At 43.0% G+C, this 19,781-nt stretch overlaps 1 protein-coding gene across 3 annotated transcripts in view; it reads right to left on the bottom strand.

Annotated features, from left to right (window-relative positions):
- Positions 1-7,097: 7,097 nt before the first annotated feature.
- The window catches only part of ADNP2 (ADNP homeobox 2), a 34,158-nt gene continuing 21,474 nt past the window's right edge, over positions 7,098-19,781 (bottom strand). For all 3 annotated transcript variants that reach the window (XM_055558906.1, XM_055558907.1, XM_055558905.1), the window contains exons 3-4: positions 16,381-16,470; positions 7,098-11,783 (exon numbers count right to left, since the gene is read on the bottom strand). In XM_055558906.1, coding sequence (XP_055414881.1) covers positions 8,541-11,783; positions 16,381-16,470 — 3,333 coding nt within the window. In that variant the 3' untranslated portion in view covers positions 7,098-8,540. The remainder of the gene's footprint in view (positions 11,784-16,380; positions 16,471-19,781) is intronic.

Here is a 19,781-nt window from a genome sequence, read left to right on the forward strand (position 1 = left end):
TTGCTTCCCATCTTTTCACAGCTATTTGTAAGGCCTCCTCAGACAGCCATTTTGCTTTTTTGCATTTCTTTTTCTTGGGGAGAGTCTTGATTTCTGTCTCTTGTACAACGTCACGAACCTCTATCCATAGTTCATCAGGCACTCTATCAGATCTAGTCCCTTAAATCTATTTCTCACTTCCGCTGTATAATCATAAGGGATTTGATTTAGGTCATACCTGAATGGTCTAGTGGTTTTCTCCACTTTCTTCAATTTCAGTCTGAATTTGGCAATAAGGAGTTCATGATCTGAGCCACAGTCAGCTCCTGCTCTTTTTTTTTGCTGACTGTGTAGAGCTTCTCCATCTGTGGCTGCAAAGAATATAATCAATCTGATTTCGGTGTCGACCATCTGGTGATGTCCATGTGTAGTGTCTTCTCTTGTGTTGCTGGAAGACGGTGTTTGCTATAACCAGTGTGTTCTCTTGGCAGAACTCTATTAGCCTTTGCCCTGCTTCATTCTGTACTCCAAGGCCAAATTTGCCTGTTACTCCAGATGTTTCTTGACTTCCTACTTTTGCATTCCAGTCCCCTATAATGAAAAGGACATCTTTTTTGGGTGTTAGTTCAATATACAGCCTTGATCCTGAAAAGTACCAAATATGGATTGTGAACCAGGCAAATTAAAATGATTGGCCAAAGGAAACCCAGAAGTGCCCCACAGAAGTAATTCAGACTGCCACCAGGGTACAACTCAGGGACTCGTGAGTCAACCCCTTGTCTATCCACATGTACTGTATTCTCTTCCTCCTAATAAAAACTTCACTTGCTTCACCACTTTCCATCTGTGGAAAGCCAAAGGGCCAGTGGCCTGGTCACTGACCACTGGCCTAGTGGATAGGCTCCGGTGCTCTCACCACTGTGACCCGGCCTTAATTTCTGGCTGGAAACCCAAGGCCCGCTCCAACCTGCAGCAGGCCGAGGCCACCCCAGATCAGTATGAGGTGGACCTTATATTAGAAGGCAGAAGACCCAGGGTTACTCTCTAGTATATAATGTGTTCTCAACTCTTTGAATCTGTCTAGTTTAAATTGAAGTATAGTTGATTTACATGTGTTAGTTTTAGGTGTACAGCACAGTGACTAGGTTTTTTCCATTATAACCTAGATTAATTAATCTAGACTAATTTCCATTATAGGCTATTACAAGATATTGAGTGTCTAATGTTTCTTTGTAGCCACTCTGTCAACACTGTGGGACAGGAAAGCATAGATACCAATGAAACTGTCCTTACACAGGTCACTGCATGAAAGCAGCTTGCTAATTCGGTGTTCAGGAAGTGGCAAAGACTTATTCTGTTTCTAGTGCACTTAAAATAAAACATGGTTATACTGAGGCCATTTTTTTAATGAAATACAGAGCAATCACCTCTCCACACATGCATTTTGTAAATGGAAAAACAGGCATAGTGTGGTCAGAACCTGGTGTAGATTCTCAGATGGCAGAATAAGGTTAAATACCTCATACCCTGGACTTCTTAGCAAATTAGATTGGGAATGTCATTTAATTATATGTCAATCCTCAGACATTACAGGTATTTTGATCCTTGAAGTAAGATGTTTCTTTAGGACAACACTGTGCAATTCTGGGAATCCCCTGGCAGTCCAGTGATTACAACTCCATGCTTTCACTGCAGAGGGCATGGGTTCAATCCCTGGTCAGGGAACTAAAATCCTGCAAGCTTTGTGGCACAGCCAAAACAAACAAAACAGAAAAAAAGAAAAACCAGTGTGCAGTTATAAAGGTATATTTAAAGATTCATTTCTAAGTGGGGCTCAAAATATATAAGAACTTGCAATCATGGTCAAGTTCCTAGAAAATCTAAATTGATTACCGAATAAATCTCATCATGAATTTACCAAGTTTTCCATTTTCATGTTTCTGAATTGATCCTATGTTGTCAGTAACATCTATTTTCAGTATCCCAGCTTCCCCTTTAGTCATCAAGTCATTTAGCACAGAACGTCATGTAGAAGCTAAAAAGTTGGCAATGCCAATAGCTAGGATAGAGTTAGAAAATACGGTTAGTACTGGGTGTTGATATACGTGTATTCTGCTTACTTCTAAATTAGCAACTTATTGGACCAAGATGGTCACCACCACCACCTGTGAACAGAAAACAAGGTCAGCAATGAAATACATGGTGATAAGGAACCACTGTGGTAACAATGAGTTCTGATGCAGTTATTGATTTTCTAATAAGTTATTAGAAAAGCACTCACCTTAAAGCTGAATATAATTAAAAAGGCCTCTGCTAACATCCTTGGAGTCATGTGACTGGAGCTGCAAGCAATGTGCTAGACTTGGGCTTCCCCAGCACATTCCAAAAACTCCTGCACAGCTACCGTGCCTTCTTTCTTTGTCTACAGTTGTCTTATTGATGTAATCACTCGTTATTTGAGAGCGTGTATAAAATCCAAACAAAATTAAATTTTAAAAATAACCAGAAATTGCCTTTCCTGCAAAATGCATTTCTTTAAAATGATCTCGTGAATTCCCTGGTGTTTTCCTAAGTCATCTTCCACAAGACAATGGCAGAGGCTAAATCTCCTGTCCTTTTTAGGACCAAAGATACTTTCCTTGCAATGAGACCTTACATCTGTCTGCATGGAAACTCCTTCCAGAATCTGAGTGTAGTCTGTTTGATATCATACTAACGTGTGTGTGTCAGTGTCATTTCATAGACCATGTAGGATTTTCTGGGTCTTCAAACAGTTCTGAAAGCTGCTCCATAGGGGTTGGGGAAGCAAAACGAGTCAACTTATCTATAAAAACCTAGCAAAACTATTGTTTTTATTGATTTTACAACTTAAAACTCAAGATAGATCTATAGAAGAAAAACTATTGAACCATTATAGATTACTATTAATTATTCAATTTTATCTAGCTTAGACAAGTGATAAATTATCTAACATATTAAACTTTCCATATCATGCATTGTAAACCATAAGAAACTAATTTTTGAAAAAATATATTCATTTATGACAACTAATTCTGAATTTGCCCTTGATAATAAGACCACGATCTTAGTTTATCTATAGCAAACACATCTATATGGCTGAAGTAGCATTAATAAAGATTAATAAAATTTTAAATCTTTTATTATCAGAAGTTTTATCTCCAAAAAGGAATTTATGTAATTTTTGTTTAAAAGTAAATAATCATTGCTCATATTTTACGGGTGGGATAAAAAAAGTGGTTTCGGAAGCACTTTCTTTAATAGCATGTAGGAAACGAATGTTACCTACTATTTAGCAGTGTTATTATATATATTTTACCTTTTGAAAGATGAGCTAGGTCATCCGTGAATGGTGTGTTTGTTTTCCACCTGCCAACATAGCGGCCTTAGAGATCCCAGTCATAAAACAGATTTTTATTCTGATTTTTATCTACTTTACATAGTGACCCTCCTAGATATCTGATCCCAAATAAGCATACAGTTTAGGCTGCTTTCATATGTCATTATCACAGGTCTTTGAGGTTGATAGTGCCGATCAATTGTCATATTAACTGTGTATTATAAAAATCTGGTAATTTAGACTTCAACTTTTATCAGTGTTGACACTTTTTACTCAGATGGTTCATGGATCACAAATTTTAAAACTCCTGGGTTTAGAATCTGAAAGTAACTAGAACTACTGGGCACTGTTACAACTAACATGTTCTCAGGGCTCACTCGTATAAAGAGTTTCCCTGTATAAAATTTTCATTGCTAAAATGATTTCTATATTTTTAAGCTTTAAAAACTAGGTAATGATTATTAAAAGTGTAATTCCATAAGTGTGCATCAGCAGGAGCGCGACAAGGTAAGGCTTTGTATTACGGACTGCGTGTTTATATGTTTACTCACCACCTACCAAAAAAACGATTGGTTTCAGGACAAAGGTGACATTACGTTTAAGTTTTTAAAACTTAAGTTTTCTGGCAGTACCTCGTAGTTCGAATTTGTATTCCTTGGTTGATAGTTCAGCAGGGGTTTTGTTTAATAACATGTGGAGACATTCCAAAATACTAAATGAAATAGCAAATTTGTATTTTTTTGTTGTTCTAATCAAAGACTCCCCTCCTCTCACTTTTCATTCAAAAACTGCCACCTCACTGAGTTCATCATGCATTCAGAACAGCACCCGGCGCGCAGGGCACTGCTGCCGTCCCCGCTGTAACCATCCAGGACAGGGTGCCTGTGCCTCCACACCAACAGGGCTACGTGCACGTCCAGAGAACGGACATTTATTAGCAATAGAACTACATCCCTTAAGTGATGTGTCACTGTGGGGAGGTGAACTGACCTCTGGGTAGGGTGACCAACTTGTCTCCGCCTGCCTGAATATTCCCAGTGTTGGTATAAAAGTTCAGAGAAATCCCTGTCGTGAGCAGACTGTAACAGTTGGCCACATTACCTTGGAATCCATGTCTTCACCTTGAAAACAGAGGCAAAATAATACCTACTCACAAGAGTACTGAGGCTTAAATAGGGACCTATTAATACGTGCACAGAAGAATGGAGCACAGCAGCACTACCGGTCACCTCCCTACTTCTTCCACCTGACTAGCTCCCTGCCTCGGGCAGCTTACTTAACCTCAGCTTCCTTTATAGGGAAAAAGGAAAAAGAATTTTACATTTTCCTTATGCATGGATACTACCATTCACCTCGTAAGACTGCTGAGAGTTAAAATGCACATCAGCTGCATCAACACAGAGCCAAGTAAGGAAAGCAGATCATCACCATCATCATTAGAATACTCAGCCCATTTCCCAGCAACGGTGAACTGTTGATAAATGTTTATCACTAGATAGACAGTTTAAAAACAATGTATAAACTAGGTTAGTGTCTGGGGGCTCTTTTTTCTTTTCTTAGTCAGGGCTGTTGTTTCCTCTAGTAAGAAAGAGAGAGCTGCACGTAAGCATCAGATGTGAGGCTGTTGGAAAGGCTAACAGAGATGGGTGACCACCAGCCCTGGAGCCGACACATCCCTGGGGACTTGGGGCAGAACCACCAGCTCCCGCAGGCCTGGCACAGCTGCTGCTCTGAGAGCAAAGGAAGGTGGCTGAGAAGCAGCCACAGCACAGCATTCCCAGAGGCCTTACTGCAAAACCGAGTGAAGAACCACAACCATGTGGCTTCTGCAGGGAGACAGACCTGGCCTGAGCCTGAGGGAGAGGACATGTCCACCCTGCTGGGAGGCCGACTGCAGGGCTAGTGTGAGCAACAGCCCTTCCCTGGGATGCACCTGCACCAGGGCTTCCAGAAGAGCACCTCTGCCCAGGATGCCAGTCCAGGGGTGATACAGCAGCCATTTTTGTGGTTACCTGGTGGTAGGTGGATGAGGGTCTTCTGTCCCGTCGGCTTTCAGGACGGGCCTGGCTTCTTCGCTGACTGTGTCCTGTTTGATCGCACTGATGAGGGTGAGGGGGCAGGAGTGGGCGACCCTCTGTGCCAGGTTGTCTCCGCGCTCCTGTGGTGCCGACACAGCCCTGGCACCAGCGCTGTCCTCGGCACAGCGTCCCGCAGCGTGCGCCCTTGCACCGGCCTGTGGCCCACAGCACAGAAGCTGGAGACTCGACTCCCGCCTCTTTGTTGGGGTCTCGCAGCTTGTGGCGCAGTCAGCGCCGCGAGGCCTTGCTGCCCACTAGAGCTGCGGGAGCCACGCTCTGCCCGTCCGACCTCATTCGCCTTCAGCTTCTTAAAGAAAACATTCAAGGGCCTTAGGATGAGGTGACATCAAAGCCAACCTGTTCCTCAGCTGAGTTACCAAGGCAATCTGACAAAGATTTGCAGAGCTCCATTTGGGAAGCAGCACGCTGACAGGGAGGTGGGAGAGCAGTCACCAAAAGAAAGATCAACCACAGGAGCAGTGGTCAAGGAGCCTGCCCTGTTACCAGGTGGATGAAAGGCTTTCTGGGGCCTCCGGAGTTCTTCTCATTTACTGTTCACTGTAACAAATGAAGTGACGAGGTTCCTGGCTGTTAAAAAATAACACATCCCAAAACCATGGTAACAGAAGTCAGAAATTACACTAATATGCTACATTCTAATTTGTCTTTGACCGAATAGACTTCAAATATGTAATTTGGGGGGAAGAGGGAAGGAGAAGGATTTATCACTTGAAGCAAAAACACTGGGGATATTTCCCAAAGCAGTGTCTCCAAATATGTAATAGTTTTAAAGTTCATGCAGAGATTAAAATTTAAATATACACCTTTTTGAAACCATGAAAATAAAAAAAGAATTGTTTTCTTTCCTTCTCAATTTCCAATCTTTTAAATGATAGCATAAAAATCCCCCACCACTAAACTCTTTACTAAAGTTTAGTTTTAAATTTTCAAATAATAAACTTAGGAAATTCCCAGTGTTTAAGGGCCCACACTTCCACTGCCGGGGCAGGGGTTCAGTCCCTGGTTGAGGAACTAAGATCCCACATACTGCACAGCATAGCTAATAATAATAAATTTACTCCCTTTTTACATTTACAAGAACTCCCATATGCTTTTTGAAGATCAGTTTACATCAAATTTTTATCTGTAAGCCTAAAAAAAGTGTTTAAAAACCAGTAACTAGCATATAAAAAGATTCCACATCAAAAGCTGGACTACAGCCAGCAACCAAAATTCCTTCGTCACAGTGGTACTGCTCAGGGCTGTTCCTCTCTGCCGGAGGGACACAGCCTGGAGAAGGTGCAGGGGCCACGGCTGGGAGGGAAGAGGCTGGCAATGCTGCTCTGATCCTGCAATGGACAGGACGGTCAGCCCGACAGACTGACCAGGCCCCAAACACAAACAGAGCCCCGAAGTCTCACAACTGAAGGAGCGCTGGCCAAGCCACACACATGGCAAGCTGAGCCAGTCGGCACAGAGCTCAGCCTGGAGAAAGGCAACTCCCGGCCGCTGTCACACAAAGCAAGGGTCTCCAGCCACAGCTACTTCGTGACCCTGTAATTAGTCAGCCTTTTGGGGGTGTGCTTATTTTCACAACAACAAATATGGTATCTACTTCCATGTTTAAATTGTTTCTGAATCATCATGATGTTTTAACATTTAAAAGAATTAAACAGTTCTACTTGCAGTGGTATAACAAGTTTTAATTCAAAATAGACACTCTGAAAACAATAAGTAAAAAAAAAAACTTGAACAAGCTCTTTGAATTTACAACAGAGCACACCAACAATCACACACACACCAGTTTCACGATTGCCTCAAAAAATGTACATTACAGCAATGACATGCAAGAATTATTAAAAATCCACGTGGTAGACTGTCGCATCTTCCAAGCACGCGGCACAGGCGCCTCTGCCGTGCATCACCAGCACTGCGGCTCAAGGTCAAACAGGCTGGTCTCCATAACTGCTTCTGGTGCTTTAAGTTATTTCAGATTTTGTGGAAAAAACGAGGTCTAGTTGGCCGAAGGACAGTAACACACTTGATTCCTTAGCAATAGCCCATCCCAGTAACCTGGACACCAGGCTATGGGAAAGCCCATTTTCCCAGAAAGAATAAATTTACCTCCAGGAAACTGTCAGATTTAATACACCAACTAGGAGACTAGCTCCAGTTCATACATTTCACCTGTTCCCTGAAAACCTGTTTAAATCTTAGTAGCCACACTCAGGGGTCAACATTTTATTCCTGAGTAACACAGACTTTCCCGTTCGCTGGTTTATGAACAGTTAGGTTAGGAGGAGAGCTTGTGTGTGTTTTCAGTGTTTGTTCTAAAGGCACTAAAGATTTATTGTCTTGTCTTTGAATGGAGAAGACATCACCATATCAAAAAGAGGGGAAAAGTCTACAGTAAGAAGTATTTTGTACCTACAGAATTACTTTATTTGTAAAATAACTCTTGATTTAAATACCAGACTTCAGGTTCAGTATATTTTTAACAAATGAAAACATTTGGTTTTCTGAGTTACAATCAAAAACAACTGTTAGGACGTAAACAACTGAAAAAACATAAATCAAAATTATAATCTAATAAGCAAATACCTTACAAGAAGAAATCAGCATAAGTTAATGCAGTGCATCCTTAAGGAACCAGACATGTCACGGAGGCTGCTACTCACTTCTCTAAACATTTACTGTATCGTCTGCTGCTACTTGGGAAGCTGAGGGAGAGCAGTTTTAACTTGCAGTTAATCAAGTGTTCTGAAACAAGCTGAAATTTCCTTAAATGAAAAATAAACATATATAGATTTCAGTTTTTATCATACGATACTGACACTACTGGGAAAACAAGGCGTGCATGAATTATCAAAAGATTTAATTTACATGACAGAGGAAAAAACAAAAAATAATTGTTACAAAATCAAACTGCAGGAAACAAATTTGAAAGAACTATTCACTTCTTTATACAGAAGTCTTTCTGAGCACCTGAAAGAAATCTAAAGAGCAGCATAAAGACCACTGAAATTGATTAGTTCAACATACAGTGAAGAAAATAACGTTTTTTAAAATCTCAATTGAAAAAACTACTAATTATCTAATACCTTAGATTTCCTAACTTTTTTTTCTTACAAGTTTTGTGGTTCATGCTCAAAGTTCAATCTGTGTTTAACATTTTTAAGTTCACACATGTCAAAGCCTAAAAGTACAGAAGGCTTGTGATTTTTTATTGCTTTCATGCAAATATACCTTCTTTTTCCAAAAAATGAAGCCACGTCAATTTTCCACACCCATAAGAGTGAGGATAACAATTCTATTTCCTTTTTACTGGGATATGGTCTCTTGTGGAAATAATCCCTAAGAAACTGCTTTTTGTCTTCGTAAGAACGGTCTTCGTACTTTTTAGGATTTAATGCTAAAATCTGAAGAGTGTCGTCACTAACAGGCGGTCCCTCCGTCCTGCCCTCACTCCGCTGCCGTTTAACAGGTGCAGCGCTCGCTGCCTTTTCTGGGGCCGGGTCTGTGTCCGTGTCTATGATGAGGGGCCGCTCCGCGCCATCCCTCTGGTCTTCGGCCCCCGAGTGGCCATCGGGCAGCTTTCTCTTCACTGAGAAGCTGGCATCGTGGATCACCTCGCCATTGACTAAAAGCAGCTCGCTGTTCTCCAGGAGGCCGGGCTGGCCCTGCAGGTCGGGGCTGCTGTCCTTGGGGGCGCTGCGGCAGCGCAGCAGGTGGATGGCAATGGCTGCCAGCGTCATGTTGCCGGTGTAGACCCCGCAGCAGTGGATACACTTGAAAGCCGGAGACTTCAGAATCGTGTGGACTGTGGGCGTGATGTGGTGCCTCTCCTTCAGATGCAGCTCATATGCCTCCGTTGTCACAAAGGTGCCAAAGCAAAAGGGGCAGGTCAACACCTGCTTGCCGGGCCTCCCAGACGCACCCTCAGCCTGGGGCCTCACCTTGATGTACACGGGCACCAGCGACTTGGAGTGTATCCCCGCCAGGATGGCCAGGTAGACCTCCCGCTCGCCCAGCTCCTCCCTGGGCAATATGGTAATAAAGTCAAGGTGGGGAAACAGCAGGTTGCCGTTAGCGTCAATATCCAGTTGAAAACCTTTGTTACTGTAATCCATGGGCAGCTTCTTCTTCCCCAGGTGCATGGTCCGACTGTGCTCTGAGAGGCCTCTGATATCGTGGAAGGTGCACGGGCAGAACAAGCACCCCAGCCCGTGCATCAGTAAGTGATGGATAAGCTCCTCCTCCGAAACTAAGCACTTACAAGACAGACAGCGCACTGTCTTCTCTCTCATCCACTTTAAAAACGGCGCACATGCTGCCAGTTTCTCTGGCTCCAGTTTGTCGGCAGCTTTGGATTCACTGTGCTTATGCGCCACTTCCATATGGACCTGGTACACATTGGAAGGGAAGAGCTCATTGCAAACGGGACAGGTTTTCCATTGCTTGGCCTGTTTGAGCACCTGATTCGCCTCTGCCACAGACGAAGAGGCCTGAACAAACATATTCTGAGTGGCATTTACCACCACAGGAGGGGAGGGCATGCCGGCCATGGAACTGGCCATCTGGGCAGCTGTGCCCGACTGCAGGAGCTGGATGGGCATCTGGGGAGGAGCAACGGTGGCGACGCTTCCAGGGGGCACGGGCAGAGTGACAGACACCGGGGCAAGTGTGTACGTGGGAATGCCGTTCACTTGTTTCCCTGTGGGTATGAGTTGTCGGAGAATAGAGCCCGACGTCAGGAAAGTGGTGTTTGGCGAAGCACCGGGTCTAATGGTCTGATTTGCAGGCAGAATGTTGGTATTCACAGACTGATTAAGCTGCAGGACCCCAGGCCTCACTGGCTGGCCCACAGGAAGAACTCCTGACATGACCGGCTGACTGAGCTGAAGAACACCAGAGTTAATGCCCTGGTTCACAGGAAGAACGGCTGACGAGACTGTCTGGTTGGGGGGAAGGAGCCCAGGTGGGACTACCTGGCCAGGCGGGAGCACCCGCAGCGGGACCGTCAGTCCTGTGGGCAGTGCTCCCGAGGGGGCCGTCTGCCCGATGGGGAGCACCCCTGACTGAACCACCTGGCCAGCAGGGAGAACCCCAGAAGTCGCTGTCTGTCCTGAAGGAATGACCCCAGCAGGGGTCACCTGTCCTGCAGGAAGGACCCCTGACGGGACTGTCCGACTCACAGAAATCACCCCTGGCGAGACTGCCTGAAGCACTCCAGGGGTGACAGATGGGTTGACAGGGAGGACCCCAGACCCAACGGGTCTATTCACCGAAAGAACTCCAGGTCCAACTGGCCTGCTTATGGGCCCCACAGGCTGGCTGAGCGGCAAAACCCCTGGGCGGATGGTCTGGCTTATGGGGAGGACACTGGTTCCAACAGACTTATTTACAGGTCCAACCGGCTGACTCAAAGGCAACACAGGAGGGTTCGCTGCCTGATTAAGTGGCACTCCATGAGAGAGAAAGACAGGCTGAGGCGTTGAGGGTGGCAGAGTGAGGCTGCTCTGGCCCACTGGCAGAGGACTAGAGACCAGAGTCATGTGAGGCTGGGCTACTGTGGGCGGAGAGTGGGTGACACTGCCCACAGCCCCTGCACCCACAGTCGCCGGAGGGGCTGCACCCTGAACCGGCTGCACCACAGTCTGGCTCTGGCCATTCTGCGGCAAGGCAAGGTGGAAGCACGGAGAGGAGGCTGGGATGCCTGGAGCGCTGCTATTCGGCGGTACGGCCACGTGTGCAGCTGGTTTGGGAGCAATATGCATCTGCTTCAAAAGGCCAGTCTTCTTAATATGTTCTGAGATCACAGACCTAAGCTTGTTCTCCAAATCCCGGTGTATATCGGATGTCAAAATATGATACATTAAAGCATCCTGGCTGCTGGCATTCGCGTTGCACTTTTTACAGTAATACCTGTCAGACAGGGGCAACTTCTCTGCACAGAGGGTGTCGTCAGCTCCTGGATGCTCACCCATCTCCTCAGTTCTCAGGCCAAAGTAGGAGTTAATTAAGTAGTGAAAATGTGCTACCAGCACATGCTTCTTCATGCTGTAGTACAGAGTGTTTGAAAAGTTACATTTTAAACATGTAAAACTTATCACATCACTCCTAGATGATTTTGTTTCACCTAAAATATTCACTGTGTAATTCTGGACTTTCCGAGCAGGTGCATGAAACATTCTGAAGTGCCTTCCCACAACTCTGGGTTGAGAGGAAAACACGCAGTTTGGGCAAGGGATCACCAGCTCCTGGTCAATTTCATCTTCATGGTAGCGATGTAAATGATTCTTGAATGAAGTAAGCACTTTTGTGGAGTATTTACAGAGACTACAACAGTATGGTTTTGTTCGATATCTCTGTTAAAAAAAAAAAGTCAAGCATAGTTTAATAAAACTACATAGTTTAATAAAAATCAGATGCTGCACAATCTACAGTTAACAAGTAAATGATATTTTTTCTTCTAACTTGCTGGATCTAGGGCTGTGTTGTAAGGAAAAGCAGCTACAGACAACACACATCACAAAACCCTTTTCATTTTCTTCCTAAAACACTTTAAAAATGTAACAACTATTCTCAGCATTTAGGCCATACATACAAACTGCGTTTGGCCTCAAAAACATAGCTACCTGAACCCCGTTTCCAAAGCCAGCCATTAAAATCACAAATCTCCTTATTTAATCTTGTACTCTGAATCAACTGCATCAATTGAACTCAATTCTCAGCAACAAAAAATTACTTTCTCCCTTTTTTATTCCACTTTTCTTAGTTCCAAGTTGTTTTTACTCCAAATTCTAAAACTTCTGGAATGTTCTAACTTAACCAAACTTGATAATTGTTAAACCGATCACCCCTTTCATTTCCCAGATTCCAGGAGACAAATGGACAGTGATAACCACTGAAGACAGAGGGGCTGTGGCTCAGTCACTGTGAATAAGCCTGAGGTAAGTTCAAGCCACAGACTGCCACTCTGACAACATGGTATCTCTCTGTAAGGCAAATATGGGGAATTCAACAAGCCCAGGGCATAAGAACAGACATTTGTACAACAGCTGGCCAACTGAGGAGCACAATGTGTTCTAACATCCAGGAAGCCTTGCTGGTCTGACGTGAGAGTAGCATGGCAGGCACCAGATCTCAGAGCTGGAGCACCAGAAAACACTGGGCCTAGTTTCACAAAGCAGGAAGGCCAGGGTGTGGACAGGTTAGACAAGAGGGCAGAGGTCCTCCCACCCTGCAGCTGTTTCCCGCTGATGCAGTGGCCGCTGGCCACCCCCGTCCTTCCCAGGCATGTGCTCGGAGACCACTCACACACACATACATACACATAGAAATTCCCCTCCTGTGGGTTTTGTCACTCTCTCTGCTAGTCACACAGTCTTCCTCTTGGGTCACTGATCAGAGAATGCACCCAAACACATTCAACAACATGTCACTACTGCCTTTTCAGCAATTAAGAAATCCCAGGTTCTGGCACTTCCAGGAGAATCTATAAAACCTAGGGGACAGCCAACCACACATCACATTTTAAAAAATATGTTTCACCAATTCGGACACACTTTTTTCTATTTTAATATCTCTGAAATCTGGAAACACCTTATGCTGTACTTTAGTTTCATTTGTGGTTCATTTAAAATGGAGCATCTTATACTCCAAAAATACTGTATTGAAAAACCAGATACTTAATGAAAATTACACCCAGTTAAAGAGTCAACAGAACTAACAACTTGTTACTATCTGTTAGTACTGAACAGATCTTTGGATCAAGGAAAGATTTCTTAAATAAGACACCATAAATACAATCCATAATAGAAAATACATGCCTCCTGAGAAATCTGTATGCTGATCAAAAAGCAACAGTTAGAACCGGACACGAAACAACAGACTGGTTCAAAATTGGGAAAGGAATACATCAAGACTGTATATTGTCACCCTCCTTCTTTAACTTCGATGAAGAGTACATCATGCAAAATACCAGGCTGGATGAAGCACAAGCTGGAATCAAGGTTGCCAGGAGAAATATCAATAACCTCAGATATGCAGGTGACACCACCCTAATGGCAGAAAGCAAACAGGAACTAAACAGCCTCTTGATGAAGGTCAAAGAGGAGTGTAAAAGCTGGCTTAAAACTTAACATTCAAAAAACGAAGATCATGGCATCTGGTCCCATCACTTCATGGCAAATAGATGTGGGGAAAAAAGGGAACAGTGACAGACTTTTATTTTCTTGGGCTCCAAAATCACTGCTGACGGTGACTGCAGCCATGAAATTAAAAACACCTGCTCCTTGGAAGAAAATCTACAACAAACCTAGACATCATATTAAAAAGCAGAGACATAACTTTGCCAACAAAGGTCCGTCTAATTAAAGCTATGGTTTTTCCAGTAGCCATGGATGGCTGTGAGAGTTGGACCATAAAGAAGGCTGAGCGTCAAAGAATTGATGCTTTCAACTGTAATGCAGGAGAAAACTGTTCAGAGTCCCCTGGACTGCAAGAAAATCAAACCAGTCAATCCTAAAGGAAATCAACCCTGAATATTCACTAGAAGGATTGATACTGAAGCTGAAGTTCCAAAACTTTGGCCACCTGATGCAAAGAGCCGACTCAATGGAAAAGACCCCGATGCTCGGAAAGATTGAGGGCAGGAGGAGAAGGGGATGACAGAGGATGAGATTGTTGGATGGCATCATCAACTCAATGGACATGAGTTTGAGCAAACTTTGGGAGATAGTGGAAGGACAGGGAAGCCTGGTATGCTGCAGTCCATGGGGTTGCAAAGAGTCCGACATGACTGAGTGACTGAACAACAGTAGAAAAAAATTGTAAACAGGATTTTATCAAAGTAAGAAATCTTCTCTTCGAAAGATACTTTAAAAGACAAAAAGACAAACCACAAGCTAGAAAACAATATTTACAAACCACATACCTAATAAAGGACTTGTGTCCATAAAACACACTGTGGACATGTTCAAGTCTCAGTAAGGAAACATATGACCCAATTTTTAGAAAACTGGCAAAACATTTAAGAGTAGAATACTTTAAACTAAAGAGGGCATCCAGATGCCACGGAAACACACGTCAAGATGCTCAACACTGTCAGTCACTAGGGAGATGCACATTAAAAGCAGAGGAGACACCACTACAAGCCTATTAGGTGGAAAATAAGCGGTAAATCCAAAGCGCAAAGCCCTGACCGAGTCCAGTGAGGACGCAGAGCAGCCGGGACATACACCACTGGTGGGGAAGCAACATGGTACAGCCACTTTGGAAAACAGTCCGAGGGTTTGTTACAGAGATGGACCATATATTGTACAACCCAGCAGTCTCACACCTGGCAATTACCCAAGAGACGTGAAAGCAAATGTTTAGAGAAAAACCTGTATGTCAAAGTTCTAGGAAAGTGATCAATCAGAAATAACTGGAGGGTGAGACCTTGGTTCACTGTAACAGAAAAATAACTAAGGAGAGAAGCAGAAAGAAGTGGAGTCAGGCATCCTGGGCACTGCAGGATGCCTTGTCTCCGAGATCATCCCTGTCTCCCCTTCTGCCTAAAGCCACATCTTCAGGTCCCATAACAGCTGGGCTTCATTTCCAACATAACATGAGCATCTCCATCCCAAACCCAGATATCCAGCATATCTCATTTCTCTGCAGCATGAGCCACATAATCCAGCCGAGTAGCACATTCCTGCTGCAGTGGCCAAAAAACTGTCTTTGTTCAAAAATCCTTTTTCCCAGACACAAATTAAAGAAGGTTCTCTACGAATACAGAGCAAGGTACTAAAACTAGCACGTAACACAGCCTCTACCACGCCAGGTAACAGTGCTTTATTTTTTCTGAATATGGTACCTATTTAACATATTCAATCTCCACTATTTCATATTGTTATTTAACTTTTTGTGCCCATTCACACACAAAAAAACATAAACTCCCTACGGAAAAGAACCTCAACTTTCACCTTTTGCATCAAGCACTCAGAAAGTTGTAGCAGGAATTCAAAAAATGCTTCTTGATGAAGAACATATAATTATACATTATACTGCATATTACATATAATCTTTTAGGAATTCAGATGAGAAAAATCAGATAGGCCTAAGAAAATATTCACGAAGCCAAGGTATTCAAAACAAGGCATATTTGAAAAGCCATGAGCTGTTCTGAGCAGAATAGCCAAATCAGAGGGTTTCAAGGAATCTTGTGTCTGTTGGTACAGAGGGGAATGTCGGGTCAAGGAAGGGAAGAGACACAGAACAGGCAGAAAGCAGGACTCAAGAGGACAAGGTGACAACAGAAATGTTTACACATAAAATTCTGACAGAAAAACGACTGACGAGTTACAGAAAGCTTTTTTAAGCCAGAATTCTCAAGGGCAACGCTATTTGGACAAATGGGAGGGGGAGGCAATGGGCGGAGGTTGGTCCCCTTGGGGCGAGCTGCCTGGAGCTGAAGAGGTGCTAACCCAGTGGCTGGGCGGCAGGAAGGTTTTCCAGAGCAAACACTTTACAACAGAGAATTCCGCAGTATGTCACATAGTTTAGCTGGAATCTGGTTAACATTGAGGTTTCAAATTTACTATAAATTGTGTTCCCCGATTCAAACTCCATATTTTTAATTTTTGAAACCAGAATGTATGCTCATACTTGAAGTCATTTCTTTTCACTCAGAACAGTTACATAACTCAAAAGCCCTTCTTATATCAGAGGCATATAATAATAATATAATAATTTCACTGTATCACTTCATCAACTTTATATGCAGAGAACTCTCACAGCATCAACAATCCTGTATTATAAAACATTTAACTTTTTCTACTTCCCTAAATGTTTACATTATACCCCTCCTCATCCCTTTCATCCATCTGCAACCGCAAAACACGTGATGTTCCTCAGAACTAAACCAACACTTACCCCACGTTCTGAGGAAACATGAAAATTGGAAATAAAAATACATACCACTTTCTTTCCAGAAGGTTCCCACAGAGAAATATCTCCCCATGATGTGTTATAAAAGTACTTCTCTCCTGGGTCAAAGCCTTTAAGGTCCTTTTAGAAAGGGAGAAAAACAGAGATTATTATGTAATTTCAGAAGATAAAGAAGAACGAACCCAATGGGATTCTTTGGCACTTAAGAAACCTACATGCAAGGGACTTCCCTTGTGGACCAGTGGTTACAAGTCCCAGCACTCCCAATGCAAGGAGCACAGGTTCAATCCCTGGTCAAGGAAATGAGATCCCCTATGCTGCACAGTGCGGAGAAAGGGAGGGAAGGAGAGAAAGAAAGAAAGAAAGGGAAATCTATGTGGGAAAACTGAAATGAAAATATACCCCATGGCAAACTCTGACAGAGTTCCCATCAAGCTGGAGACCTGGGGAAAATGCTGAAATAATCCAAGTTAATACTACAGCTTCTGTACTTCAGCAGCTGCCTTTCAATTTATGTCAAGTCCTTACAGAGTTTATACTTAGTAAACATATCTTCTGAGTTTCACAGAGTCTTAAATTCAATACATTTTTTTCTTCCTTTCCCACACTTTCTTGTTTGCGCTTCATTAAACTGTCCTATTACAGAGCTGATTTCCTTGCCGGCCATACTTGCTGGGGTGCTGGATTCTTTCCATGTCTTCAGTCTTCCATAAATTCAAAAACATACATAAATATATATATATATATGTGTGTGTGTGTGTGTGTGTGTGTGTAGTTTTAAAAATACAATCTTATAAGAAATAAACAGATGAGATTTCCCACAAATAATTTCTGAAAGAGAAAACCCACATGAGCAAACACTGTCTTCCCAGTGTGAGCCCCATGGAGAAGCGCGTCTGGGGTGGGATGACGTGGGCACTCCAAGTGTTGGTAAGAAGTTAGACAGTGAATATGTAAGGCTTCGCCAGCAAGCAGTCTGTCTGAAACAACTCCTCAAGCTTACCACTGTGCACAAAAGCAGCCACAGAGAGTATGTAAACACAGACAAGCAAAGCTATATTTCAAGAAGTTTATTTACAAAATGGACAGCAAGCCAGATTTGGCCCAGTTTGCCTACCTCTGGTCTAAACACTCAAATAAGAAGTATAGAATGTCAGACTGAGTTAAAAACCACAATCCAATTATATGTTAACTGACTGGTTCAAAATCAGGAAAGGAGTCCAAGGCTGCATACTGTCACCCTGCTTATTTAACTTCTTTGCAGAGTACATCATCCAAAATGTCGGGCTAGATGAATTCACAAACTGGAATCAAGACTGCTGGGATTCATCAACCTCAGATATGTAGACGATACCACTCTAGTGGCAGAAAGTGAAGAAGAACTAAAGAGCCTTTTGATGAGGGTGAAAAAGGAGGGTGAAAAAGCTGGCTTAACACTGAACATTCAAAAAACTAAGATCATGATATCCAGTCCCATCGCTTCATGGCAACTAGAAGGTGAAAAAGTGGAAGCAGTGACAGATTTTACTTTCTTTGGCTCCAAAATCCCTGCAGACGGTGACCACAGCCATGAAATTAAAAGACGCCTGCTCCTTGGAAGAAAATCTACAACAAACCTAGACAACGTATTAAAAAGCAGACATCATCTTGCCAGCAAAGGTCCATTGAGTGAAAGCTATGGTTTTTCCAGCAGTCATGTACGGGTGTGAGAGTTGGACCATAAAAAAGGCTGAGCACCAAAGAACTGCTTTCAAATTGTGGTATTGGAGAAGACTACTGAGAGTCCCTTGGACAGCAAGGAGATCAAACCAGTCCTAAAGGAAACCACTTCCTAAAGGAAATCAACCCTGAATATGGAAGGACTGTTGCTGAAGCTCCAATAATTTGGCCAAGTGATACGAAGGGCAGACGCACTGGAAAAGACCCTGATGCTAGGAAAGACTGAGGCAAAAGGTGAAGGGGGTGGCAGAGGATGAAATGGTTAGATAGCATCACCAGCAAGAATTTGAGCAAACTCCAAGAAATAGTGGCGGACAGAGGAGCCTGGCATGTTACAGTCCATGAGGTCACAAGAGTGGAACACAACTTAAGAGACTGAACAACAGCAACAAGTATATGCTGTCTACAAAAATTTCACTTCAAATACAAAATCACAGAGAGGTCAAAGATAAAAAGAAGGAAATCAATATCATGTGACCACTGGTCCAAAAAAAGCTGATATAAATCACCAATGCCAAAAAGAGAGGGGAGGACTTTTTCTGGTGGCAATCGGATAAGAATCCACCTGCCAATGCAAAGGACAGCAGTCCAATCCCTGGTCCAGGAAGATTCCACACGCCGGGGCGCAGCTAAGCCTGCAACCTGCAGCTGCTGAAGCCCTTTCACCTGGAGCCTGTGCTCTGCAGCAAGGGAAGCCACCGCAGTGAGAAGTCAGCGCCCCGTGACGAAGAAGCCCCCACTCGCCACAGCTAGAGAAAACCTGTGCAAAGCAACGAAAACCCAGCGCGGCCAAAGAATAAACAGAGATACAACTATGGTTCCTACAGATGAGAAAATAATATGAACACCATAATGCCAGTAAATTCGACAAACTGACAAGGACAAATCTCTTAAAAGAGCATGAGAAAAAGCTCACTCAGGAAAATCAGGTAACCCAATAGCCTGATGTCTAGTGGAGAAACTGACTTCATAATTAAAGCCCTTTCCACAAAGGAAACTCCAATTCCAGACAGCTTCACTGGGAGTTCTACTAAACATGGTATTATCAATTCTACATAGACTCTTCCAGAAAATAAAAAGGAAGAAACAACTCCCAATTCGTTTCACAAGGCTGGCCAAGACTTGACAAAGATGTAACAGAAAATGAAAACTACAGACCATACCCTTCAAGAACATAGATGAAAAATCCTTAACAAAATGTTTGCAAATCAATCCACATATTAAAAAGGACCAAGTGGAATTTATCCCAGGGATAGAGGTTGGTTTAACAATTTTTTTTCTTAAAAAATAACAAAAATAAAAGCCATGTAATTCACTAGACTAAAAAAAGAAAATTATATTAATATAGAAAAGTCATCTGACAAAATTCAACCATCAGTCAATAATTTCTGCTCTCAGCAAAGTAAGAATAAGGATCTTTCTCAACCTGAAAAGGGGATCTCCCAAAAACATGTAGCTAACAACTATGCTGCAAGGTAACATAAAGAACATTCTTACATCTATTTTAGGCTTCATTTCAAAAATTTTTTGAAAACCAACACTATCGAAAGTTAGTGAGGATGTGGAGCAAGGGAAACCCTCCCACACTGCTGACAGGAGTGTGAAATCACACAACTACTTTGGATAATACCAAATCTAGATACTTATCCAAGAAATATCAAAACAGCTGTCCACAAAAAAACACTTTTATAAGAATATTTGAAAAAAAAGTG

Source organism: Bubalus kerabau, chromosome 21 (assembly GCF_029407905.1).
Source record: "Bubalus kerabau isolate K-KA32 ecotype Philippines breed swamp buffalo chromosome 21, PCC_UOA_SB_1v2, whole genome shotgun sequence".
NCBI classification, from domain to species: domain Eukaryota; kingdom Metazoa; phylum Chordata; class Mammalia; order Artiodactyla; family Bovidae; genus Bubalus; species Bubalus kerabau.